The 27,106-nt window shown below is 45.7% G+C and overlaps 1 protein-coding gene across 1 annotated transcript; it reads right to left on the reverse strand.

Moving 5' to 3' along the window:
* Nucleotides 1-1,106: 1,106 nt before the first annotated feature.
* Nucleotides 1,107-20,343, reverse strand: LOC133629013 (inositol monophosphatase 2-like). Its single transcript, XM_062019607.1, is given in 9 exon segments — nucleotides 1,107-1,222; nucleotides 1,803-1,954; nucleotides 2,137-2,295; nucleotides 5,680-5,732; nucleotides 6,569-6,614; nucleotides 8,963-9,067; nucleotides 13,462-13,595; nucleotides 19,794-20,111; nucleotides 20,305-20,343. Coding segments are annotated over 9 exon segments (1,122 nt in total).
* Between the last annotated feature and the right edge of the window lie 6,763 nt (nucleotides 20,344-27,106).

Here is a 27,106-nt window from a genome sequence, read left to right on the forward strand (position 1 = left end):
GTGGCCAAGAAGGCTAATGGCACCTTGGCCTGTATCAGAAATAGTGTGGTCAGCAGGACCAGGGCAGTGATTGTCCCCTTGTACTCAGCACTGGTGAGGCTGCACCTCAACTACTGTGTTCAGCTCTGGGCCCCTCACTACAAGAAGGACATGGAGGTGCTGGAGTGTGTCCAGAGGCTGGCAATGAAGCTGGTGAAGCGTCTGGAGTACAAGTCTTATGAGGAGAGGCTGAAGGAGCTCGGGATGTTTAGCCTGGAGTAAACGCGTCTCAGGAGACATGATCACTCTCTACAACTACCTGAAAGGAAGTGGTAGTGAAGTCTGGGGGTTGGTCTCTTCTCCCAAGTAATGAGTGATAGGACAAGAGGAAAAGGCCTCAAGTTGCACCAGGGAAGGTTTAGATTGGATATTAGGAGAACCTTCTTCACTGACAGGCTAGTTAAACAACAGAACAGGTTGCCCAGGGAGGTGGTGGAGTTCCCATTCTTGGAGATATTTAAAAGATGTGTAGATGAGGGACGTGGTTTAGTGATGGGCTTGTCAGTGTGAAGTTAGTGGTTGGACTCCATGATCTTAAAAGACCTTTCCAACCAAAATGATTCTATGATATACATATATATGGATATATAGCTATGACAGTTAGGAAACAATAACGTCACTTTTATTGCATTCTTAAGCATCACAGAACGAGGGTATTATAGGCACACATTCTCAACTACTTGTCCTTACTACAGTCCTAAAGCTCGTTTACCTGAGATCTGCATCTGTAAAAATAAAGTTCCATTTTTAGCTGCGTGTTACAAAAGACTAAATATCAGCCCCACAGATATGAAATGATAACTTCATTTTGAGACTAATTTACTACAAGTAAAATATGCTATCTTATAAAAAAGATACTGCTGAAAGAGATACATATTCAAAAGGAAACAAGATTCTTAGAGGTTTAAAAATCTCCCTATGCCTTTCCACATAGTAATAAATTTATTAAAAATATTTGACACAGACAATCTCCACAGAAAGCATCCTGCTGAAATCACGTACCATTTAAGCCACCCATCTTGCAAAGGTTAACATAGTTTAGGAGAGTAGACTCCATAGCTAAGTATTTAGTTTTCATCATCCCGTCTGTAGTGAATGGTTTGTAATTCCTGAGCTGTGAACACAGCCATCTCTCTGGTGCCCGCAGCAATCACTCGGCAGGACATCAGATCCAGCGGTCCCCCTGAGAACAAGGGGATTCATGAGAACTGTCTTACATTATGTAAAAAGGCAATGTGTTCTGAAATAGAAACCATGTTGTCATTCAGGAGGTTCAGAAACACTGAAACAATTTCATACGTGGCTCTTTTTGGGGTGGGAAGGACAATCTTATTCAGCAACTCCTATCTGGAGTCACCAGTAAACAATTACTGTGAGATGTGTACTGTCTAAATGAGTAAAATAATAACCTGGAATCATCCTTTCTCAGGAGGATGTCTCCCCAAATCTGTTTGGAATCTGAATGCATCTACCATTCTCCTGGGCTAGTTCTTCACTGTAAATCTGATACTTTAAAGGAATTATTCAGTCATCAAAATAGAGTTTGACTCAGAAGATCTTGATGTGATGAAACCCTGGGCTGGAATTCCATCACTGTGTCATGAATAATCAGCCAGACTCTAGTGGAGAGTACAGACATTTCTACAGGATGCTGCTAGAAATGAGGTAGAGCCATAGGAAGACTGTATTGAGTTAACACAAGTTGCCCCAAAATAGCCACTCGGTCACCCAAAAGTCAACAGAGACAATGATATTTGACTCACCTGAAGTGTCTATCACGGTGCCACCTGCCTCTCTAATAATGACAGTGGCTGCTGCCAAGTCCCAGCAGTGTAACCCAAACTGGTAATAGGCGTCTGCAGCACCGGACGCCAAATGGCACAGGGCCAGGGTTGAGCTCCCGATCACACGGACCCTAAACCCCACGAGAAGGACACATGGTAATGGAAAGCAGAAAGGGCCTTTGATTTCAACCTATGTGTCAAGATTGCAAAACATGCCACATACTTGTCTGGGTTTTGCTTTCAGGGGGCGGGAGGGAGTGCTTTTAATGACTTTTGGTCACTAATGTGAGACATATATGGTAAAATATCTTACCCGTGTGCTTGGGCCTTGAGCAATCTCTCAATGTTTCCAAGGAACAATTTCAAAGTCGCAGGGTCACGTTTTGGACCAATTTCTGTTAAAATTAAGGCCTTCGAGATATCTGCAATGTAGGCAGTTGCTTCCAGTAATTCAACAGCTTCCAGGCAGATTCTAGAAATTTGTTTTTAAACACAACACTAATGGACTTTTCACAATAAAACAGTTTTCATGCCCAAATTTTATACCTCTAACTCTTTCATAGGATAAGTGACAGCTTTGCATAAAAATTCAAGCAAGACCAGATTTCTCATACCAAACAGTCTGATCTAAACAGATATTTTTAAAACCAGAACAGAAAGATTAAAAAGAAGTATGCCTTCTTACATTCCTTCTCTTTATACACACCATTTGATTTCATTGACCGGTCAGCTTTTGGCAAATGTACTAACATTAGCGGTCAACTAAAAATAAACGGGGGACCCAGCATAATAAAATAAACGAGGGATTAGCAATGATTTTAATCTAATTATATTTGAAAACAGGATTTCATGAATAGGGAACTTCAATGAAATTTGTTAATAAACTATTTGGGAATACAGTAAGAGCAAAGGAAACTTTCTACCTAAACCACCAGTCATTCAGTAATAGCTCCTCCTCATTCTGACATTTCAGAGACTGACGACACCTTATGACTGAGAAGAACCCTTACCTATTACAAATGAAACCAGTATCTTAATTAAGAAATACTAATATGAGTGTTATTTCTGTATTGCATTCAGCAAGGGCAATTCTGCCCCACAGCAGATGAGGATGTCAGCCTTGTGTACAGTCAAAGGAAAGACCCACAGTGACTTGCAAGGTGTTGAAGTCGTCCACCTCTGAGATCTGCATACTGCTAGTCTATAACAAGCGTATGCCAATGTAGATGGAGATGGTTCATCAAATGCCAAGTGTCTCTGCTTCTGTTGTGCCAGCTGAACTTGGAGGCATTAAAGGCATGACAAAACTCAAAGGTTTAGCCGTTCATTACTTAGTAACTAGGCTGTGTCCAAGTGTCAGCTGTCACCTCTACTGTGGGTTAAAGGCGAGGCATTCATTCCGCTAGAGAACGGCTGCCTGCTTATTACAGCTAATTGCCTAAGTTGAAAATTCTTAGCAGAAGTAGCAAGGGGGTTTTCAAACTCAAATTAGGCTGGAGACATCATTTAATTAAACAGGCTAACAATGAATTCAGTATTGCAGAAGTAGAGTATGGATTCTAGCAATGCGGTAAACGGTTGGTGAGCAACAGGTACGTCATTAGATTGAAAGATACAAGATATCACAAAGCATAACTGTAGGAACACAGATTTAACAATCACTTTTTAAATTATCGAATTCAAATACAGTAACACCCATCCAGGCACGCTGCAGGGTATTCATTGTTTAGCCATCAGTGAAAACTCTGGATGGTGAAAGCAATTTGCCTCAGATAATTTTGCATAACAGGCCCAAGTTATAATTACAGAATATCTAAAGCACGCCTCATTGCTGAAATGCACCAAGCATTCATACCACACCAGTCACAGCTAGGTCATGACTAAGTTGTTCTTCTGAGTTCTAAAATGAATTTCTAACAGATAAGTGGCTCTCTTCAGTTTTCATAAAGGCTATAGGTAGAAATTAGTTGAAGAGACTAAGAGGGAGGTCTCTGTTTAGGAAAATGAGCTGGCTGATCAAGTATCAGTGGGGTTTCACGAATTCAGGGTACAGGAGAAAATTTACAGGCTACTCCTTACATTAGTACAGGCCAGAAAAATAAGGAGGCTTGGTAGAAGAGATTTAATGGTGATACGGATAGATTTATGAGGAAAAGAACAATTCTGTTGACCACAGAAGCACATACAAGGCCTGACCTGAACCTAAGCATGAGAAGAAACACCATTCAAGATCAAAGGGAAGATGGATCCTTCATTTAGGTGCATCCTGATGCCTGGACTCCCATGCCAGGCCTCTACAAAATTTGGCATTGACAAAGAAGAGTGTTTGCCTGGACTGTGATTTCAAATGATTACATGTGAATAATAAATGTATAGCGCAGATCAATGTTATCCAACAGTCACATTTCCTAGAAACAAAAGGCATGAAGTAACGTGACAGCCTAGACCTCCAACACATCATGCATTGGTGAAGGCTGCTTGACTTCCAGTGGTGGGCATAGGGAAACACACCCTCTCTTCCACAGGGCTGGTTTATTTCACTGAAGCCACAGTCCTCACAGAAGAAGAGCAACTGTGATTTTATATACTTAAAACATCAAAAGAAGTGAGACTAAAGAAGATCCATCTTCACTAGTGAAACTGGCCACCACCAAATTATGTCTCTCAAAACAAAGGCAAATTTCAAAGCACTTGCAAGGGCAGAAGGTCCACTTCCTTGCTTTGTTCTAGATTTGGATGTCCAGAGAAAGGAAGACAAAGTGGCACGTGCCAAAACTGTTCCTTGCCCATCTGGAAACCAGAACTCTCTGACTGCAAAAAGGAGTGAGGCCATTTCAAAAGTGGCTCAGCCAGCCCAAATGGGAGCACATGTTTTTAGTCTCTGCCAGCACGGGCTTTTGTGGAACATGAGATATTCAAGCACTGAAAAAAAAGGTGTTATATAATCAAGGATTAAAATCTTAGGGGTCATTGACATTACAACTCTCCAAATAGGGAGATCCAGCTCATAATTAATCCAGGTGAATAGTTAAACTTCCCAAATTTCAGGGAAGTTTTGAGGGTCTGCTTGAGGCACTACAACAAGTCTGTATGTTCAATTGCTTGAATTTACTGTGTTTCAAATTCACGATATCTGGTTTTGGGATAAATTTTTTATCACCTCCTGTGTACAACGATGTACATTTTTGGCACATGTCTGCTTCTGTCTGTTCTCATCTGCATTTTGATTGATTAAAAGAAAACTTCACTACATACATGTGATTATTGTTATCTGTTATCCTTAGGCAAACAGATAGATCTGTAACATGGTTTACCAATAAAATAATTCCATGAAAATGTTGATGAAGTATTGCTAGCTATTTGCATATTGAAACATACCGCACACAAAAGCAAGCTGTTAAAGAACCCCTAATGAAGCACTCATCCTTTAGTTTACAGTTAGCATGTGTGCCTACAGGCATAACACACTTCACAGCCGACACAGTACTCTGAATTTGATTCACCATTCCCATTGCATCTGGCAAGGGGTTTTTTTGAGGAAGACACTATTAATAGACTCTTTCCCTGAAGACATTTGCAGGAATTTCTTCAGTACCATTCAAGGCTTACATTCAGGTCAGTTCCCCTGTGTGTACTTTGGCTCCTTTTCAGCTTAATACTTTTTTCTGCTTTTCCCATTTGTTTACTGAGGGAGATTTAACATCATTCTTTATTTTTGTTTCAGCTTTGTTCAGTTTACATAACCCAAATTATGCAGCATCAAAATCATGATGGTGTTCTAGAAAACATAAATATTAGAGAAAGCTGTCTGGTAATAATATGTAGTATTTAAAAGGATCTTTGGGAATGAACAAACTTCAGAAAAGCATGGAAGTGTTTCTCTGCAGATTCCATGTTTGAAAAGTCTAACTAGAGAAGTACAGAACATTGTGCTGTTTAAACCAGTAACAGGCACTAGCGCACCTGAAAACTATGTTGTTATTGCATGGAACTCTTGGTGGCTTCACTTACAGCTATACATGTATTTGAGATCATGCAATTAGTCTGAAAAAGGTACATTCCTTTGAATAGCTCCTTCTTCTGTATATATCAAACTGTAAGCTGACAACATACAGAGAAAAGGCAGTAGCGTGATCGGGTATAGCTAGGAGACTGAAAATGGCACATATGAAGGCTGGATACTTAACACACCCCCACCCCCCCGCCAATAATCAAGCTCTCGTGGGAAATACACTTATTCTCCATGTTAAGAAAACCATAAAGGTAGATTAAATTAACTAGGCCCATAAGTTCAGAGAGGTCTTAACAGAAATCAGTTCTGAATTGCCTCACAGCAGCAGTTAGCCTTCACAGATACCGCTTGTAGGAAAGAAGCAATAATGCTAATATAAGAACACTGGGAGATGTGTTTCAATTACAAATAGGCAACACTATTATTTAACTCACCACGGTTTTGTCTTACAAAACCTTGCCCACGTCAGTACTCTCTTTTTTCCCCACATAAATCCTATAATAATATTTATAATAATTTGTAAGAATTATCTTTCAATTGCCAGTTTGCACAAGTAGGTTTTGCAGGACTATCATTTTAGACTAGTAGAGTATGACCACATGAATTAAAAAAGGGTGGAAAAACCTGAGTAGTGGCTAGCTTCTTTCTAAAAGTATTTTATTGAAAGTTCCCATGTGATTTTGAGGGTTCTACCCACATCTCAGACACTCATCTTAAAGAACATACTTCATACCTCTTTGTTAACAGCAAATCCAATGCTCACTGCCACTGTCGGAAATCTGTGAAAAATAAGAAAAGACCCATCACTAATGAAAAATCTCTTGACTTACTCGTTATGCAACTCCCTCAGGCAAAAAAAACCCACATGGAGCTCTGTGGTTTTACTTGTGTCAAAATGCTCCTGGCATTGTACTATTTCTCCTTTGTTGTCCTCTTTGTCAGTGTCGTTAAAACTGAATTTACTATTGGAGAAGGCAAGAAATAAGCACAGGAAGATACCAGGCTTTTTACACGAAACGCGTTGTATATTTTAGTGATCTTTTTGCCTTAGTGTAATTGAATTACCCAGTATAAAATCATCACTGTTGTTATAACAAGTCATCACTTTAAAGAGCACAATCTGTTCAAGTTCAAGCATCAGAGATAGCAATCCAGCTGCACAGATACCTTGCTGCTGACATCAACGTAAGGAGAAACCAGCTCCTCTACCCTCTCTTTCATCAGTCACCATCATGTATTTAATTTGCTCCTTTTGACTAAAGTATAATTATTACACTTTAAACAATGAAAGGAATTCATTTCTTAAAAACAAGTTTTAAAAAGAGTTGTGAAGGCAAGGCTCAGGAAATATTGCTAGTAAGAGAAAATGTCACTTGAAGAAAAGCACATGACATCCCTCCACCTCCCCTTGAATTCTAGGGAATTGCACCAACAAGTTATTTTGTTCTCATTTAATGAAAACTGCAGTTATGTTACATCACAAAGTACAAGGCAGAACATATTTTAAGCAGAAGTATTACAAGCAGTCATTCATTTACAACTTCTAGGACTTAAATGATGAATTAAAGGTTTTGCACTTCTGTGAGAACGAGCCCTAGATTTACTTTTGCAGAGCAGTATTCTGTAAGTCTAAAAACAGTATCTATGTACAACTTTGTTTTTTCTACTTTACATATGTGCAAAGGTTGTACTTCTTAGGAAAACTGAAGCACTTGTATTTGAAAGGGAGAAAACGTCACCACTACAAGGAATAGGTAACAACCACATAAGGCGTTAGGCCAAATGTCATCATAGCACAGCCTTGTTCCTCCAGTTCAGCTCAAGCCTCTGCATGTTCATGTGCGGTTATATATAAACAAGCTGTGAGTCAAGAGCTGTGGGCCATTAAGCAATCAGCAGAAACTTTAGCTTACCTTTAGATAACAGTATAGAGCTCTCCCCAGCACAAACACACACTCCCTCAGATACACTAAGGGAGCTACAAAAAGATAAAGGCATGTGTTCTGGTTTAGCAAGGAGCAGCTTTTGGCTTAGTAACAGGGGGAGCGGGTTGCAGTGAAGACCCGGTAAAGAGTTTGCGGACTCTCCCCCGGCTCCTGGGTTCACACCCACCTCCGGCCCGCCTGGGCCAATCTGGCGCCTCTGCCAGCACTATTTAGGGGACGGGAATTTGGAATGCGGGTCGGGAGGTGTAAGAGGGATACAAGATGGAGGCGACCACGCGGACCCTTCAGCCAGAGGAGGAAGGAAGGAGGAGCAGTAGACCGGAGACCCTTCTGCAGGCCGTGGCGAGAATGCAAGCTGTGCCCCTGAAACCTGTGGAGATCCGTGGCAGGACTGAGAGCCACCAGCAGCTCCATGTGAGTGAGCCCGGACGGGCGAGGGACTGTGTGGGGAGACGGCCATGGCCCAGGCCGTGTTGGAGAGCCTGCACGCCGTAGAGCAGCCCCACACGAGAGGCAGAGAGGAGCTGCAGCCTTTGGAATGGGTGCACGTCGGAGCAGCCCGTGCAGGGCTGCCATGCGTGTGAGTTACCCCACGGACTCGCAGGGAGGACTGGTGTGGAGTTCACCCGTCCTGAGGAGGGACAGACGGCAGAAGCTATTGGGAGCAGACTGACTGAGACCTCCACTGCCTGCCCCCCCGAACCGTTCAGGGTGGGGGGCAAGGTAAAAACCCCGGGATCAGGGCTCTGAGCCCGGGAAGAGGGGAGGTGTGGCGGGAAGGTGTTCTTAAAAAGGCTGGTTGGACTCTTCATTGACGTATTCCTCTGTGTTGTTTTGTTTCGTTTTGGTTATGTTTTGGGTTTTTGTGGGTATGTTTTAGTTGATGTTGCATTAAATTATTTTCTGTTTTCTTCCCCAAACCAAGTAGCCTGGTCTGTTTTGTCCTGAACCTTAAGCAGCAATTAAGCCCTCCCTGCCCTCGAGCAATTCTCAGCCTCTTCGGTACTTGAGGCTAATCGTGGTCTTTGTTCCCTGATGGGCCGAAACCAGGACAGCATGACACCTACTTACAAGACAATGGAATAAATCTACCATGGTAAAACATTTTCAAGAAGAAGAGAGGCTTTGTGAGAAGCTACATTTTGCTCTTTTATGTACTTCCCAGTTCACTGTCCACTTACCTGTGCACAAAGTTGCACGTTCCATCAACAGGATCAATAATCCAGGTCGGACTGTCAGTGAGGACACATTTTGAACCAGCAGCAGTGGACTCTTCTGCAATAAACCTGCATTTGGTGTGGAGTAAAACAAGTGTGGTTTAGAGATGTGACGTGAAAAGACAAATTCCATCTTTCTCTTTTTGAAGAGATACTTAATTTTTAATATCTGTATATTTTAATTAATTTTTATATCTATATCTATATGTATAAACGTACATACTGCTTTTTCTTCTCGGAATAAGGAGCTTTCATAGAAACTTTGAAGGAGAGTTCTCAAATTCATAGCACACTATTTTGCATGGTAAAAAGGGACTCCATTTATGTTTCCCAAAATATAAAAAAGTCATGAAAATGAATACAACAATGGATCTAAACTGGCACCCCTGGAACTTCAGAAGGAGTTTTTTAATGCAGAATGTCATTTTATGGGTTAGGACTGTCTATTGCAGTAAGTAATATAAACTGCAAACTGTAGCTGCTTCTCTTCTGCAGCCAAATTCAGTCATTAGGAAATAACACACTCTTAGAAAATCCACAATCTCACTCCTACTTGAATTTTTTACAGTAGACTGACTCGAGAAATGAGGTTTACAAAGCTAAACTTTCTTTTTCCCGTGACCTAGAGAAAATCAACAAGTTATTGGTTTTTTGTTGTTTGGATGCAGAAGGCACAAATTGAAATCTGAGCTCATCTTCTGTTCTGTTGTTCTGTCCAAATTTCTTTCAGTAGATATCCTTTTCCTTCAGTAGATACCCTCCTTTTTCCCTGGGAAATGAACATCCAGTTCTGGTACACTTCCTGCTGACCTTAATTATCCCTGCTCTCCCATGAACTGCTCACGGCCTGTTTCTTTAAGTGCTGTGCAGCTGTCACTCTCAAAGATCTGAATTAAGTGCTGCATGTACAGAAGGTGCAGAATCAGACTGCTAGCACTCAATCTTGCTTTTGGTTTCTCATTCAAATAGCTGGTAGTGGTATTCAGAATCTCCTCCAAACAGTTGAAGATGAAAAAACTCCTCTTGATGACACAAAGAGAAAAAAAAAAACCCAATAAAATAAAATAGCTGCTTGCCCAGGGCTAGAGTAGCAGCTATTTTTTCTTGTGCTCTCAACAAGTGCTGCATGATGCCACATAGCACTTGCAATTGTGAGCTTAAAATGTTCCGCAGACAACACAGGAGGAGACTTTGTGAACTTTCCAAATGCTTTCCCTGAGTAAAAAAAGTACTGTTTTGATGGCATTATAGGCCCCTAGTTGGTATGAAGAGGGAAGAAGGAAATGTTTACTAGGATTTTCATCTCTATTAAAGCTGAAGGAAAAGTCTTGGTGTGGAACTGAGAAATGAGAAAGACTAGAACAAGCGTTTGGAATTCTTTCAAACGTAACATTTTGCAGACTGTTTGCTGTAAATATTTCATTATTTTGTCATGGTGCTGTATAATTTTGACAAATGATACAAATCTTTTACAAATCTTGTAATTAGCATATAAACCCAACCACACACTTTGGCTGTGCTACTGGCTGCAGAGGAAGCTCATCTTCTTGCAGATGGAGCACATTCTCAGACTGTCCACCTTCTCCATAAATTATGCTTCTGCTTCAACCCTCTGCCAACCCCCACAGCCAAAGCCTGAACTGTAGCTGTTTCCTTGCCAGTTCAAGACAGATGAAATGGTAACCTCTTTAAAGACAAGACTACTTCTGTGTGAGTTGTTTTGCTCTCAAGTATTGTAAGTCTGTTTCTCACCTTTTCCTGCACTGGGATGTGACGCTGCAGTCCTCACATACAGAAATGCTAACATGAAGCTGAGGAACAGCAGTGCCATTGATACAGTCTTGATGTCCAAGAATATTTTTTCCAAAATGGATGCAGGATAAATTAGCTACACATTTAATGAAATTTGGGCTAACAGTTTAAAGTAAGCCCCTTGCTGTTATACAACACTAGGAACTGTGACAGTTGCTCAAGGTCAACGTGAGATGTGTTGTTCTATGGCTTCCTGTCCTGTAAAAATATGCAAACTAAGCAAAACACTTGGCTTGAAATACTGGAGACAAAATTTTATGAACAGCTTGAGAAGCAGGAGGTATAGCCATGTTATCACAGTAGTTAATTTGACAGCCTATGAGCTCTCCTTAAATCTGGATTAAAGTTTTCTCCCACTGAAAATGAGTCCAGTGATTTTAGCCAACTCTCATCATACATCTGTTCTTACCATGGTGCCACTCTGAAACTCATTGTTGGAACAGCAGGGAAACCTGTAGCATAGTAAGTGCTGAAACCTGCAGCAAGGGTGTCATCCAGTAGAATGCAGGAGGTTCAAGCCAGGGCTGTCCCCTCACCTATCCCCGTATGGAGGCCTGAGAGCAGAAGGCCAGGAAGCTAGTGCTGGATGTCACTCTCTATAATGACTGTGTCGTGGTTGTAATGTCTACAGGATTAAGGCCACAATTAAAACTGAAGATGACAACTTGTGTAACAATACAGCCTTTCAGGCTGTGCCTATCCACAATTCAAAGATCTATCGGAAAAATCCCCTTTTGAAAAAACTCACTTGAAGGATGTCAGAGTACCAAAGGGTGGTGAGAGATGAAAACTTGGATGAAGTGTGAATGAGGATGATACATATCACTGAACCAAGTGGAGAGAAGAAGAATGAAACGTGGGACAGAATTCTCTTTTCCACGTGTTTTCCTAATACTTCTCTTTACTTCTGGGTACACTTCCAATATCTCAAGACTCATCACTGTCACAGTGCAAATGGCACAGATTCTCATGAGAACCCTTTTAAATTTTTAATGTATTGTAATTTTTTTTTACTTTTTAATGTTCCTCTTAAGGTACATTTGTTGATTCAGAGAACATAAGAATCAAGAGAGAAGAAGTAGCAGAATGCTTCCAACAGCAAGATTAAGTAACAGACTAAACAAAGTGTGCACGATCTTTTGAAGTTTTTGTTTTACTTGAATTTAAACCTTGATTGCTACTGTGGACTCCTCATTGCAAATGTTTTAATCTAGTCTAGTTAAATCTAGTTTAATCAATTGTTTAACATAAATGCATTTACTGTCTGAACAAACTCTAACCAAACCCAATAACCAACATCAGCAAAATACTGAAGAAATAGCAATTCCTTCATTTGCCTATAAAGTCAGAAGCTAACTGTACAGAGTTAATAAAGTCAGGGATTCTTCAGTTTCTAGGTCTTACACTGACCTTAAAACTTTTGTTCCCATTCTGAGTTCAATTAAGCACTTCTGATGAATCTTATTTTATGTGTATGTTTTATGTTCTCTGGCAGACTGTTCAAGGCAAAAAAACCCCACAACACAGGAGTGGAGATGAGAAAGGAGCACAGGCAGCAATAGTCGAAGGAATATTACACAAATAATAGGCTCGTAAAGCCTGGCACTCTCTTGAGAATGGTGGCCAAGAACCACACATTGTGCTGCACAGTACTGCTTCAGGATGTGATCACACACAACACGTATTTAGAAAGCCATATTTAGTATACAATGTTTTTTCTGTTCCTTCTTATGGTGGGGTGTTGGGTTTTTTTTTCCTAGCAGCATTGTCGATAACCAGATTAGTAGCTGAGCCCTCCAGATTTTCATCTTTGTTGATTTCTGCACAGTGCTGGAGTGTAAGGCTCATCTCTGTCAGAGATGCACACAGTTAGAAAGAAGTCATACAGCATTTAAAGGATACACAGGCTCTGCACTGGCTCTGCAGGAAGATTCATTTTATCCATGTAGACTGAAGTCAAATGTTTGATGCAGACCCTCTGCATCAAACCAAACCCAGACAACTCATAGAATCTCTCTCTATTCTGCACAGGTGCTAGGAATGGTTATTTTTCAAATTGACCATAATAATTCAAGAGAAGCCAATAATTTGATCTCTTTTTAAAACCTTGGGTTGACACCCCATATACTAATTTATAATCTCTTCATGTACATGCATCAAATGATGACGATAAACAACTCTGCTCCTCACTCATTTTAGGACTCCATACAACACAGGGTGGATGTGATTAAATACGGTACTTGTCCTGATTTGGCAAATGCTTACCTATCATGGCAAAAGAAAGCAGAAGAAAGGTCTGTAGGACAGGACATTTGCTATCATTAATTTCAACTATATTTTAATAGATATCCTGGGAAGAATTCTTATACACTAGAGGACTGATCAGTGGAGATCCACATGGAACCTTTGTACATGATACCCCTAGAGGGGAAACACGACTATTCAATATATATCTTAAGAAACATAAAGATAATAAAATATAAAGTACTACGTATAGGGAAGTAATACTTCTTAAACAAAGGAGTCCTGTGAAAATGTCCAACAGCAATAGGTTAATATACATGAGAAATAGATACTTTTAAAATTCCCTTGAAGTGCCAGTCAGATATTTAGCTCTTAAAGGAAAAAAAAATCATCCCATAGGCACTCACCTGTGGGAAGGAAATTTCTCTTTCAGAACAGAAATAATTCAACTTGCCACAAAATGATCAGTTTCTGTTACAAGATCTGCAGCAGATGTCTTTGTGGACACTTGTTTTTCCTCTGTTAGAGCTTTCCTAATAATCTGAAACAGAAGTTCACAGACCATAGTTGTTGGCCATTCATCCAGTGCACACTAAAATAATATATTTACTGAAAAATTATACCTAATCCTGAAAAAACAACTGTAAGCCTAATTCTACCAGAGTGTGTTCTCATTCTTCTGACTTTTTAAAAAAGTCCTTCTGAGCTAATGAGTAGTCTTTGGAAACACACCATTTTGAATCATTCTGTGAGAACCACTCTTGACAGTTCAGAAAGGGACTGAGGAACGGAACGCAACTAAGAGAATAAAAGGATGATGGCAGTTGTAGCCAATTAGGAAATTACAAAAAATACATGTAAGATAAGAAAGAGCCTTAACACTCAGGAATTTTTCATGGAAACTCCCTCTGCTTCTTTTCTTTTCTTTAATTTACAGGGTCAATACCCCACTGCTCTCTTACTTTAAAAGACATGCAATAAGGCAAACCCCACTTGTTTCTTTTTTTTTTTTTTTTTTTGCCAGTGAAAACACACAAAGTTTATTTTATCTCGAGTATATGGGTTTTTGGAACTTCAAGAGCTGACCACCCACTAATTCCCAAAGAATTTCTATGTCTTTAATAAAACAAAAAACTTAAGACTTTTCCCTAGGTATGGAACCAGTGATCTAACCCTGGACTCTTCTAGAAAAGTCTTTGACATGTTTTATAAGGATTTAGCTGTTATAAACTCAGAACTAAACCACATCAACTGCAAATGCACATATGGGAAAACAGTTAAAAGCTTTCTTCTAGTTTTCCCATCTTATTTCTGGTTTTTTTCTGTTCTTTCATTAAAATAAGAAGGCAGGATGCAAATGGAGCTGACTTATTTTTATAACCAGTGAAAACGATAAACTATTTGAAATTAGGAAAACAAAAAAAACTCCCAAACATTAAACACCTCTTATTTGTACAGAATTATATTAACTAAAACTGGCAGCAACAAGACCAATATTCCAAGTCCCTTCCAAAACTTTCAAATATTTCAATTGTTTAACTAATTTTCCACTATCCACTACTATTCCAAATATCAAAGTAGTTTTAAAGTGTTGAGAAATGCTTGATGACCAAAGAAAACAGTTGTGCTGCATGGGAAGGGGAACCAGCAACTCCCAAATTTCAGTCTCGCCTCTTGGTTTTCATAGTAGAAAATACTGTGTTTGAAGAGTGTGCTGATTGTTCTGCCAAGTAATGGATATGGCCAACTGTTGCTTTAGTACAGAAGGTGTCTAATGAAGGTATTCAAAACACTAGTTATGCCTATTTACTGAGCTTGTGAAGGCAGGTTAAAACTTTTCAGCTTGACGTCTTGCAGAGCTTCACTATTGTATATAAAAATATTAACTACACTTACTTCTTTTACTCCCCTCAATGCCCTCCATGGTTTTCTTGAAGGTTTTGCTGTAGGAGCATAAAAGCACAACTCTAGGAATGCCCTCGAGCTCCTCTTCAGTACAAAGTAAAATTCAAAACAATACAGCCATCTTGGTTGTGTATTCTAAAAAAATGCTACTCTGTTACAATTTAATTGTTCTTTACTTTTATACTGCCTGTACACAAGTAAATGCCCTGCTTAGAACAGGGCTCAGAACTCTGCATAGTGAAATAGATGAGGAATATGCTCCTTTTAATAGAGAAGATTTCAACAACTTCTTAGCAGTGCCATGGTTTTGACTTCTACTCAGTTTTAATATAAGATTAAGGAGATTTTTGTAGCCATTTAAATCAGTATGTGCTCAACGAGGGAGTGAGATCACACCTGAGCCTTGCTGCAAAAACAAGAGAGGTGCAAGCTCTCTGCTGTGGTTGTTCTCTGCAGTCAGTTGCTCTTCACCCTGTGATCCAGCACTTGATCTCTCCCTTTTTAACACAATCCTTTGCACCTCTCAGCACTGAATTTATTATTTTTCATTTCTGACCCTTTCTCCAATTGCTCCTGACCATTTTTAACTCTGTTTCTCTGTTGATCTGCACGTGCCAGCCTGAAGCTCCAGTCACTTTGGAGGTGCGACTTATGCAAGGGTGTGACTGATCAGAAGCAGTGTCTGATGGCCTTCTCACCTCTCTCTTCCTCTGCAGACCTGTGCTGAGGGGCTGTGACACACATTACCCAGTCCTACGATGTGCTGCTTCTCCCTGCCTCTTGTGTAACTGATGTGTCAAGGGAAGAGCAGAAGAAGGGAAGTCACAATGCTATGCTGAGGTCATCAGCTACATATGGGCACCATCTGCATCAGCTCACCTGTGGTGGTGCCATGGGATGGATTCATCCCTGATAATTCTCTGCATTCTAGGAAGGGTCTGACAAAAGGGACTCATATGCATTTGCATCAGCTTGTATAGGTATGCAATCCAAGCTAGTGTCCCCCACAAAGACCACATTCCCTGCATCATTGGGGAAACAGCTTTATTCTTCACAAATTCATCAAATAGCTCAGAGTAGTCCAGAATTCAGCTTATGTTGGATAATCCCTAAAAATCATCTACCTACAGAGTATTACAGCCCGGGGCCTCAGACTACTCCAACAACATCACTCAGCTCCTTTCCTTGCAGAAGCCTTACAACAAGGTTTGAAGACACCTACTGCAATTGCCTGGTCTTCCCAGCTGGGCGTGAAGCTCCAGAAAAGCTTCTCTCTTTCTAACAGACAATAGGTAAGTGAAAGATCTACAGGTGAAGAACTACAGGTTGATGAAATGAAAACTGCTGATTGTTCCTTATCACTATTGTACAACAAAACTGGCAACCAAGATGCTGTATTTTGTCTGTAAATGTCTTTTATACTCTATTATAGGTTGTATCTAGACTGGAAATTTTACAACAATTTCTAAGCAGCTGGTTTTTGGGAGTGTGGTTATTTACAGCAGAGCCACTTAACACTTATCCCATGCTGCCTTCCCTCTAACAAAGAATTGCCTAGATCTTATCCTAATACCCTGTCTGGGAGCATTTGGTGGGGGGGGTGTTATGCAAAGTGATGGGCATTTACATCAAGCAGTACATGCACGAAGACCACATCACAGAGCAAGAGCGAAGTTGTCCTTCTCCCTTCTTCATTTCCCACGGAGCAGGGCACAGTGCAGTCATGGTCCTGGACTTCTCCTTTCCTAACACCTTTGTGAAACTAATTCACACAAAGGAGAATGAAGAGGACAGAGGGAAAAGACGCCTTCTCCCCCAGTACCTGCCAGGACAGCCACCTCCAGTGAGGTCCTTGTGGTAAGTATTTTATCTCACCTTATCCTGGGAATTCCAAGTTGGTTTTACTTGCCTGCAACATTGTCCTGAAATATTTGCCCAAACACATAATTAAACATCTAGATAAAAAGGATAACTATCTGCAAACAATTTAGGAAATATCAATCCAGTTTGTTAAAAAAAACTGTCTGTGTTCCATAGACAACAGCCTAACAATATCCCTTGGGTGCAAATATGGGGGAAAAAGACTTTGGCTTTTTAGAATCAGCGGATATGCCTTTTTTTTCAGTGGGATTCTGTGAGGTCTCTTATGCCTCACAAAAATATCCTCTGAAAAAAAGAGTCAAAAAGTACTTAGTGTGGACTGAATGTGATGGCTTCCAGTCTGAGTTTCTTACCCTTTTTTTCACCCATATGTACATCACTCATTTTGGTGAAGTTTCTCTGACTGTAATCTCAGAGAACTCTGCAAATATTACTCAGTGCTCTCAACAGCATCAAGGATGCTGGTTTTTTTTAAGCAAAAAGTCATACTAAACCAACAAGCACAGTCTCATGAATACAGCAAGCAGAGCATACTCATAGAAGACCTTGCAGAAGAATGGTTTCAAAAAGTGCAATTACATGTGGCCTCACAGAGCAGGTTTTGCATCATTTTCATGCAGGTCAATTACCAAGGTTACAAAACCATGGCCACTCTCATTATGAAAAAGCCATACGTATTAAATGAGAGTCTGTGATCATTCATAAAAATAATGAAACTAAGTAAGAGGATGGGCGAGAATGTCACAGTTTTAACCTGGGAATAGAAGTTATTCCAGCAACACAACTTTTGACAAATATTCAAGCAATCACTTCTTTAATGGCCTTTGAAGTTTAGAAGAAACTATACCAAAGCATAGATGTCGATCCATTGGAACGAAGATACATTTTACTCCAACTCATGAAATGTAAACCAAACAGTCACGTTTGGGGACAAAAGGGGACACCAGGAAATTGTATTACCGTCTACATTTCCCTAAAAATTCAAAATCTTGACCTGCATGCCTTTCTTTAGGTTGGCCCCTGCACCAAGTCTCTTTTAGAAACTTTCTAATGATTCCAAGCCTTCCTAACCTGCCATGGTCCTGAAAAATGGAGGGCCTTAAAAGCAAGGCTAAAGTGGTGACATTTCAAGCAGGCATGGAAACAGGAGGCAGATCTGGGGAGAAAGAGTGCAAGCAGACTTCTAGCAATGGAGGCAAAAGTGGAGAGCTCTGAGGGGTGGGAAGAGAAGCAGAAGAACAAGATGAACATGACCAGCGGAATCGACTATTTTTGGTGACCCATTTGATCAGTCAACTTTCAACAAAAATCCAGTCCTACCAAACCTATATCACACTGCATTTTGTGTTCTTGTCTCTAGACTCTTTTGGGGACAGCTAGAAGTGGATTGACACTTAAATAAAAGATACAGCCCTATTTGCACCTTTTCCTCCACAAGAATCTCTGATGGGTTTTGGAACTAAAAACATACCTTAACGTTACAAAGTTAATAAAGACCCGACACAGTTCCAAAGTCCTACTTAAACAATATCTTTGACTGGTTTAAATTTGGGCTGCCGATGAATTGGGCATTTCCTGCCAGTTGCACTGTAGCGATGGCAAATTGTGAGCTAAAAAGATACCAGGATGAATTTTCTGGCATGTTTATATCTTCCAGGAAGAGGTACTCAGCTGTGGTCTTCTAGGCAATTTAAATGTCTGGAGATGGTTATGGCTGTGAGCAAGTCATGAGTTTCTCCTGTGAAATGGCTGGCAGAATGAGTATGCTGGAGACACTGCTGTTTGGAGAGCCTGTGAGAGCATGACCTGTCATCCCAATTTGGATTATCCACTTATTCCCTTGTATTACTAAAACAAGTCTCCTCTCCTCTGGCATTCTGTTCCATCTTTGTGTGTGTCTTTCTACTAAGGAGAAAATACATTTAATAACACACATTAAGGAAAAGTTACAGGTCCTAAACTCAAGATAGAAAAGGGAGGCTCTTAAATCATAGTGTACAGATACAACGTGAGTTTCAAAATAGAGCAGATGGAAGCAGAAGAGAAATACATGTTGCTGAGGTTTGTGTTTTACTCAGTTTCTCATCTGAACAATCTGCTGATCCCATTTCTTGGCTCTGGTAGAGTTGGTGCAATTTTTGCTGCTGCGCACAGTGCGGCCAGGATGTCTCCTGAGATGACCAACCTTCTGCTGTGTCAAAACACGGATCTTAACTAAGCTAACGGAGATCTTTGCAAGGCCACTGCCGATTTATCCCCAGCAAGTGAAATTCAGTTACTCTGAAGACACCGGTATGTAAAAGAAGAAGAAAAAGCCTCCCTGACACGGGCATTTTTTCTCTGCACGAGCTGCTCAAAACTAAATGCTGGTCCTGGAACGTGCACATACACAACATTCTGGATAAAGGCACCACAGCGTAAAGCTTCAGTTATACACAAATTCAACCTTAACATCACCACACACTTCAAAACGTGACAGTAATAGAATAAACGCTCGGTGTACATTTGAAAAAGTTACTAAAACCACCTTCACGCTGACAGTTCTTTCCACCGTATTATTGAAGTGAAATCAGAATACTTCCAGTTACAAAATAAACCAGCCTTCACTTGAAGGGGCTCCTCGTCCTTAGCTGGACGTGACCCCCGCGGCCGAAGGGGGCGGCCGAAGGGGGTGGCCGAAGGGGACGGCCGGGGTCTCCGGCAGCGGGGGCCTGGCCCGCTTGCCACCTACCCGCCAGCTCTGCCCCACCAGCCTAAAGCCCACACGGCGCTTCCTCAAACCGCCCGCCTCTAGCACAATTCTTTCTTTCATTTCGAAGCGCAGCCGGTACGGCCGCCTGGGAGAAGGATGCTCCAGCCGCAGGGCAGCCTGCTCCGCACCCCCAGCCTCTCCGCGCCCCTGTCCCGCCGCCGGGCAGCGCTCCGCGGCGCGGGCGGGGAGCGATCCTCTCACCTGTCCGGCGCGGAGCGCCAGCTGCACCGCCGCCTCCGCGCACTCCTTCCAGGGGTCCCCGCCGCCGGCCACCGCCCCCACCTCCTCCTCCTCCTCCTCGCACGGCTTCCTAGCGGCGGCGACTCCGCTGTCCGGGCCGGGGCAGGGGGCCGCGGAGGGCCCGGCTCCTCGCCGAGGAGCGGCCGCGGAGGAGGGCGGCCGGCCCACGCACCGCCGCCCGCTCGCCCGCCCGCCCGGTGCGCCGCAGCCGCCGCTGTCACTCCGCGCCGTGGCGCCTCCCCGCTGGGGGGAGCGGGCCGGAGGGAGGCGGCCCGGCGGCTGCCGCCATCAATGGGAAAGGCGGGGCTACAACGCGGCGCCTGCCTGCTGGGCGCTGACTGGAGCTGAGCCCCGGGGCCGGAGAAGGGCCGGGAGAGGCGGGGAGGGGGCCTCCGAGAGGAGCGCCGAGGCCGCGCCGAGCCGCCGAGGGCAGGATGTGGCGGAGAGGCCGCCGGCCCGGCCTGCCCCGCACCGCCGCCATCAGCACTGCCGCCGCCACCGCCACCGCCATTGCCGTGGCCCAGCCGCCCCTCGCCCGACATGGCACAGCGGCCGTTACCGCCGGCCAGGCTGGGCTCCCCAGTCTGGGGCTGGGGCTGAGGCGTTAGTTTCCTCCGAGATAACGAGCCCCTCTTCCCGCAAGCCCGAGCGCCCCTCGGGGGTACCAGCGCCCCGTGGCTCCTGTGAGCCGGGCCCGGAAGGCCCGGGGCCCGCTGGTGTGCCGGGGCGAAGGGCGGTCCCAGGGAACGGCAGGCCGGGCGCCAGCGTTATCGCCGCTCGGAGGGAAGAGCTGGCGGCTGGCATCGCCCATCGCGAGAATGAAGGGGAAAGGTGGGAAAAGTGGCCCGGGCAGCGGAAGGTGTGAGGAGAAGGAGACAGTGTAGCAAACTGTTAGGTTCAGCAGTTTATTGGTGCTTGGGAACGGAAACGGATGCTGACAAATATATTGCCCTTCAGATTATCCATTTCTCTTTGTATGACATTTTGGATTTGTCAATAAGAGAATTAAGAACCTATTGTTAAAACAAACACATAAGCCAAATTATCATTAGTTGGAGCCAGCAGAGCAGGGGGGACCAGTGGCAGACAGCTGAGAGATTCTGAATCTACATCTGTTACGGACGAAAAAGTTGTCACATCTGTTTTCTTCTATAAAGGAATTTATTAATTAATGTTTAACATAAAATAAAGACATTTAGCAAGCGGCAAATGAGCAAAACAGCGCTGGGTGACCAGGGAAACACAGTAGTTCCGCCACGGCACACTTTGGCCTTCTATTTCCCGCCTTATATAAGATTTCAATGCTGTCCACACGCCTGAACATAGTCCATGATTGGGTTCCGAAATGTCCAGCTTTTACGTCGGAGATCTTCATTGGTCATCCTTAGGATTTAAAGTTCTTTTTCCTCTGCATTTGCTGTAGATGGGATGTCCTGATATTCCCAATTTGGTCCGTTTTCCTCTGCATTTGCTGTAGATCGGATGTCCCGGTATTCCTAATTTGGGCATTTTTGGGGTCCAGCAGTACTCCTGTTCCCTCTCGATTACTTATTTTTAAGCACTATCACAGTGTCCCCATAGCCCATTTTCACGGTCCACCCCTAGATATCTATAAACAAACAGAACTGAGAGCTGACCTTATCTCTCTCTAAAACACTTATCTCTCTAAAACACTCCATATTAAGTTTGTCACACCTAACACATATTTTTCTTAAACTCTTATTATTTTAAATACTATATTTATTATGATCAATAAACACTCTATATTATGATCAATACACACTCTATATTATGATCAATACACACTCTGTATTATTTATTACACCAGCATGGCCGTGGCAACTCAGGATGGCTGCTGCTGCCTCGCGGATCTTGCCATGGGATGTGTAGGAAAGGACCAAACCAAGGCAAAGGGTGAGATCAGGTGGTTTCTGGAGGAGCAGAGGTAGGAAAACAGAGAGAAAAGGGGTTGAAAGAAGCAGGTCACACGTACACAGGGGGCTGATCAGTCCACTTCTGTGGCCTTGCCTTGCAGCTGATCACCACAGCCTGTCCTGCTTTCCCAATACCTGCACATCCAAGTGCTTTCTAGGGCAAGGGATCTCTCTGCTCTAGGCACAGATGGAGGTCCGAATGCCAGAGCATCTGAGTGGGAACTACAAGTCCTCAGGTTTAGTGTTCTCTGTTGGGGGCAACTGGTGAGAGCAGTAGGGGGGGTGTGTGTGTGTGGTGGTTTGGCCCAACCAGCCCAGCAGCAGCACGACAGTCTCTTGCTCGGTGCCCACATCCACCCCCACCCTCGTTAGGATGGCAGAGGCCCCAGCGAAAGGGCAGTAAAAAGATCACCAAGGTTGTTGTGGATGGAGACAAGGGCAGGGAGGGATCGCTGCCAGTGACGGTCCTGAGCAAAACAGACTCCAGTGCTTGACCGAGAGAGGAGAGTAGGAACGCTTATTCTACAGGAAAAACGAAGGTGGGAGCTCTCCTCATTCGTGTGCAGTCAGTCTGCTCAGCCCAGACTCAAATAAAGGCTGCCGTGGGACCCCTCTACAGGAGTAGGATGGACACCTTGTGACTGGGTTTGTGATGCCAGCTTTGACGTGAACAAGCCATTCTTCAAAGCTGGCCATGGTCAGGGAATCACGGAATCACAGAATGGTGGGGTTGGAAGGGACCTGCAGAGATCATCTAGTCCAACCCCCCTGCTAAAGCAGGTCCATCTCTGTCAGGAACGTGTCCATAGAGGTTCAGAGAGCTCCAAGGAAGGAGCCTCCACACCCTCCCTGGGCAGCCTGGGCCAGGGCTCCCTCACCTCACAGGGAAACATTGTTTTCCTTACATTTCAATGGAACTTTTGTTGTTCCAGCTTCTTTCCATGACCTCTTGTCCTGACACTGCCTACACCAGGAAAAAGGGAAAGCCCAGCCTCCTGACACCCACCATGTAGACGTTTGTAACTATCAATGAGATCCCCCCTCAGTCCCCTCCAGACTAAAGAGCCCCAGATCAGAAGAAAGCCCCCAGCCACAGCTCTCCTACTCCTCTAGAGAGGTCCCAGGGGAGCCTGTCAGCCAGCAAAGTGCTCCCTTGCCAGCTCCTGTGATGTGGGAGCTGTGACAGAATCACAGAGTGGTAGGAGCTGGAAGGGACCTCTAGAGATCATCTAGGCAAGCCCTCTGCTAAAGCTCCCAACTAGATCAGGTCACACGGGAAGGTGTCCAGGCCGGGCCTGAGAACCTGCAGAGCAGGAGCGTCCACAGGCTCCTGGGGCAGCCTGTGCCAGGGCTCCCTCAGCCTTCCTCTAAAGAGGCTTTTCCTTCGGTGAGACTACTTGTGTTGCAGCTCTTGTCCATCAGCCCTGGGGCTCTCCCTGGGCACTCCCATCCCGCCCCATCCCCTTGCCATGCAACTGTCAAAGTGCCAAAGTGCCGAGCTGCCGGCTTCAGGCTTCTTCCCTAGGGCGTGTCCCCCCCTGGCCCAGCCCCAGCACCAAGGACACCCAGCCCAGGGCTGCGTCATGGGCTCGTCTTTATTGCAGGAGCCGTGGCGGCCGGGAGGCTCAGGCCCAGCGGCCGCGCGGCGGATCACAGCCGGCCGGGCTCAGCCACGGCGGCGGCCGCGCGTCCCGCGGCGGCGGCTGCGCGTCCTGCGGCGGCGGCGGCTCCTCACGGGCCGCGGGCGCCTGGGCTGCCCGGCCCTGCGGGCTCTCTTGGCTCGGCGTGGGCCCCGGGAGCGGCGGCTCCTGCTGCGGCTCCTGCTGCGCGCTCTGCGGCTCCGGGCCCGGGCCATGCTGCCGCTGCCCGAGCGTGCTGCTCAGCCGCTGCCCGCACTGCCGGCTCCCTGCCCCCGGCCCGCTTTTATAGGGCTGCTGGGGCCGGGCCCTTTGTGACAGCGCCACCTTCTCTGGCCCATCCACGCTCTCGGGCACCTTCTCTCAGCACTGACGTCACCTGGGCTGCACCCGTCGCGCTGCGCGTGGGCTCCAGCGCAACGATGGTGCTGACCACAGGGCATCCTACAGGGACCGCAGGGAAAAAACACCACGACACAGCCTGTTTGCTGTCAGGACTTGTGAGCCTGTGATGGATCCGGGCTGGAGCAGTCTGTCCCTGAAGGACTGCTCTCCTGATGTGTGACCCTCGCTGGGGCAGGGAGTGAGGAGCTGCCCCTGTGGCAGGCCCCAGGCTGGAGCAGTTGGGGAGGAGCTGCAGCCCACGGCAAGGAGCCACGCTGGAGCAGTTGGGGAGGGACTGTCTCCCGTGGGAGGGAGCCCACAGTGCAGCAGTGGCAAGTGTCAGGAGGCCTCCCCCTGAGAAGCAGCAGCATCAAAGTGCATCTATAATGAACTGACCCCAACTCCCACTCCCCATCCCCTGCGCTGCTGGGGGGGCATGGAAGGAGAGTCCTGGGAAGAGGAGGGGTGGCAGGAGGTTTTTTTAAGATGGTTTTATTTCTCACCTCCCTGCTCTTATTGTTCCTTTAATAAATCACACCTTTTTCTCCCCAAGTTGTTTCTGTTCTGCCTGTGATGCTCATTGCTGAGTGATCTCTCCATCCTTATCTGAACTCACAAGCCATTTGTTATCTCTCTCTCTCTCTCTCCTGTCCAGTTTGGGACGGGCAGTGATTTTATGACTTGGTGGGCCCTGGGCTAAACCACCACCCAATGCCTCTTAGTAATGAGTCACCCATCATGAGCACCCGTCGCTTCTTTCTACGGTGCCCATTACCTGTTGCTGGTGGAGCAGCTGATGGTGAATTGTTTGCTGGGGTTTCGCTTTCTGGAGCTTGCTCATCCAAGTCCCTTGCCACCAGTGCCTCACACTTATTTGTAGTTACACGGAATCTTAAGGGTCGGAAGGGACCTCGAAAGCTCATCCAGTCCAACTCCCCTGCCAGAGCAGGACTAACTAGAGTAGGTTACACAGGTGGGTTTGGAATGTCTCCAGAGAAGGAGCCTCCACAGCCCATCTGGGCATCCCCTTCCAGTGCTCCCTCACCTCAACAGGGAAGAAGTGTTTCCTTGTGTCTCTTTGGAACCTCTTCTCTTCCGGTTTGTAGCCATTGCCCCTTGTCCTATCGTTGGTCATCACTGAGCACAGCCTGGCTCCATCCTCCTGACACTCACCCTTGATGGATTTGTAAACATTCCTGTGGTCACCTCTCAGTCTCCTCTCCTCCAAGCTGAAGACACCCAGCTCCCTCAGCCTTTCGTCACAAGGGAGATGCTCTACTCCCTTCATCATCTCTGTGGCCCTGTGCTGAACTCTCTCCAGCAGCTCCCTGTCCTTCTGGAACTGAGGGGCCCAGAGCAGACACAATATTCCAGATGTGGTCTCACAAGGGCAGAGGAGAGCGGGAGCAGAACCTCTCTCCAACTACTGCCCACAGCCCTTCTAATCCACCCCAACATGCCATTGGAATTCTTGGCCACGAGGGCCCATTGCTGGCTCATGCTCATCCTGATGCCCACTGGCACCCTCAGCACCCTTTCCCCTACACTTCTCTCCGAGTTCATTCCCCAACCTGTACTGGTACATGGGGTTGTTCTTGCCCAGATGCCAGACTCTACACTTGCCCTTGTTGAACTTCATGAGATTTTTCTCTGCCCAACCCTCCAGCCTGTCCAGGTCTGCTTGAATGGCAGCACAGCCTCTGGGCTGGCAGCTACTGCCCCTAGTTTAGTATCGTCAGCAAACTTGCTGACAGTGCCTCTGTTCCCTCAGCAAGGTCATTAATGAAGAGACTGAACAGTACTGGTCCCAGCACCGACCCCTGCGGGAGTCACAGGCCTCCAACTAGATCCTGACCTGCTGATCACCACTCTCTGCCTTCTTCCCTTCAACCAGTTCACAACCCACCTCACCACCTGATCATCCAGCCCACACTGTCTCAGTTTTGTGGCCAGGATGCTGTGGGAGACGGTGTCAGATGCTGGACTGAAATCGTTGCCTGCCCGTCCTCCCTGCTCGCCCTGCCTGTGCCGCCTGCCGCACAAGCTGCTGTGCCAGGCCCTGGCTGATGCCCAGGCTCTGTTTGCCCATCCTGGTCACTGAGCTCCCTGGGGAATGTTTAAAGCCCGTGGTTGGGGCGGCTCCAGCACTCACCAGGAGCATCCCCTCGTGTCCCTCAGTGTCCACCCGGTCCCCTGAATCTCTCTTGGCTGCATCTGGGCTTTTTCAGTCTGGCCTGAGCAGCTTAGAAAGAAAAGACGGGTGCCCTGCACAATCCTTTCTGTTGCTGTGTCGTGGTGTTTTTTCCCCTGCGGTCCCTGTAGGATGCCCTGTGGTCAGCACCATCGTTGCGCTGGAGCCCACGCGCAGCGCGGCGGGTGCAGCCCTGGTGACGTCAGTGCTGAGAGAAGGTGCCCGAGAGCGTGGATGGGCCAGAGAAGGTGGCGCTGTCACAAAGGGCCCGGCCCCAGCAGCCCTATAAAAGCGGGCCGGGGGCAGGGAGCCGGCAGTGCGGGCAGCGGCTGAGCAGCACGCTCGGGCAGCGGCAGCATGGCCCGGGCCCGGAGCCGCAGAGCGCGCAGCAGGAGCCGCAGCAGGAGCCGCAGCAGGAGCCACCACTCCCGGGGCCCACGCCGAGCCAAGAGAGCCCGCAGGGCCGGGCAGCCCAGGCGCCCGCGGCCCGTGAGGAGCCGCCGCCGCCGCGGGACGCGCAGCCGCCGCCGCGGGACGCGCGGCCGCCGCCGTGGCTGAGCCCGGCCGGCTCTGATCCGCCGCGCGGCCGCTGGGCCTGAGCCTCCCGGCCGCCACGGCTCCTGCAATAAAGACGAGCCCATGACGCAGCCCTGGATTGGTCTGATATTCTGATTGTTGTCATCCTGTTCCCTTTGCTTCTCTGGAGCAGGACTTGTGTCCTGCTTTGTCCAGGACAGCTCCATCTCCAGGGTGGCACAGAGCACAGTCTGCAGAAGGGCCCTTTGCAACAGGACTGTCCTGCTTGACTTACGGCCCAGATGCTTTTTCAGGAGTTACTTGTGTGTCAAGTCATCTTCAAGGCAGCACAAGGGAAAACACAGGGCAGAGAGGAAAAAGACTAATGGGCGCTGCAGCTCTCCTGACTGCACTAAGGCACAGAGAGAGGAGCCCTTTCCACGTCCTGTGCCAAGGTTCCTCCAATTTGCAGTGATAAAAGTGAGTTCTATCCCAAAAAAGAGCAGCCCTGACACAGAAAAGCTGACTCCTCAGCAGCACGGGAGCAGAGCTCCTGCCCCTCACAGCCAACACACAGCACAGCAGAGAAATGCATTTCAGTGGGAGGGTAAT

Source organism: Colius striatus (assembly GCF_028858725.1).
Source record: "Colius striatus isolate bColStr4 chromosome 17 unlocalized genomic scaffold, bColStr4.1.hap1 SUPER_17_unloc_1, whole genome shotgun sequence".
NCBI classification, from domain to species: domain Eukaryota; kingdom Metazoa; phylum Chordata; class Aves; order Coliiformes; family Coliidae; genus Colius; species Colius striatus.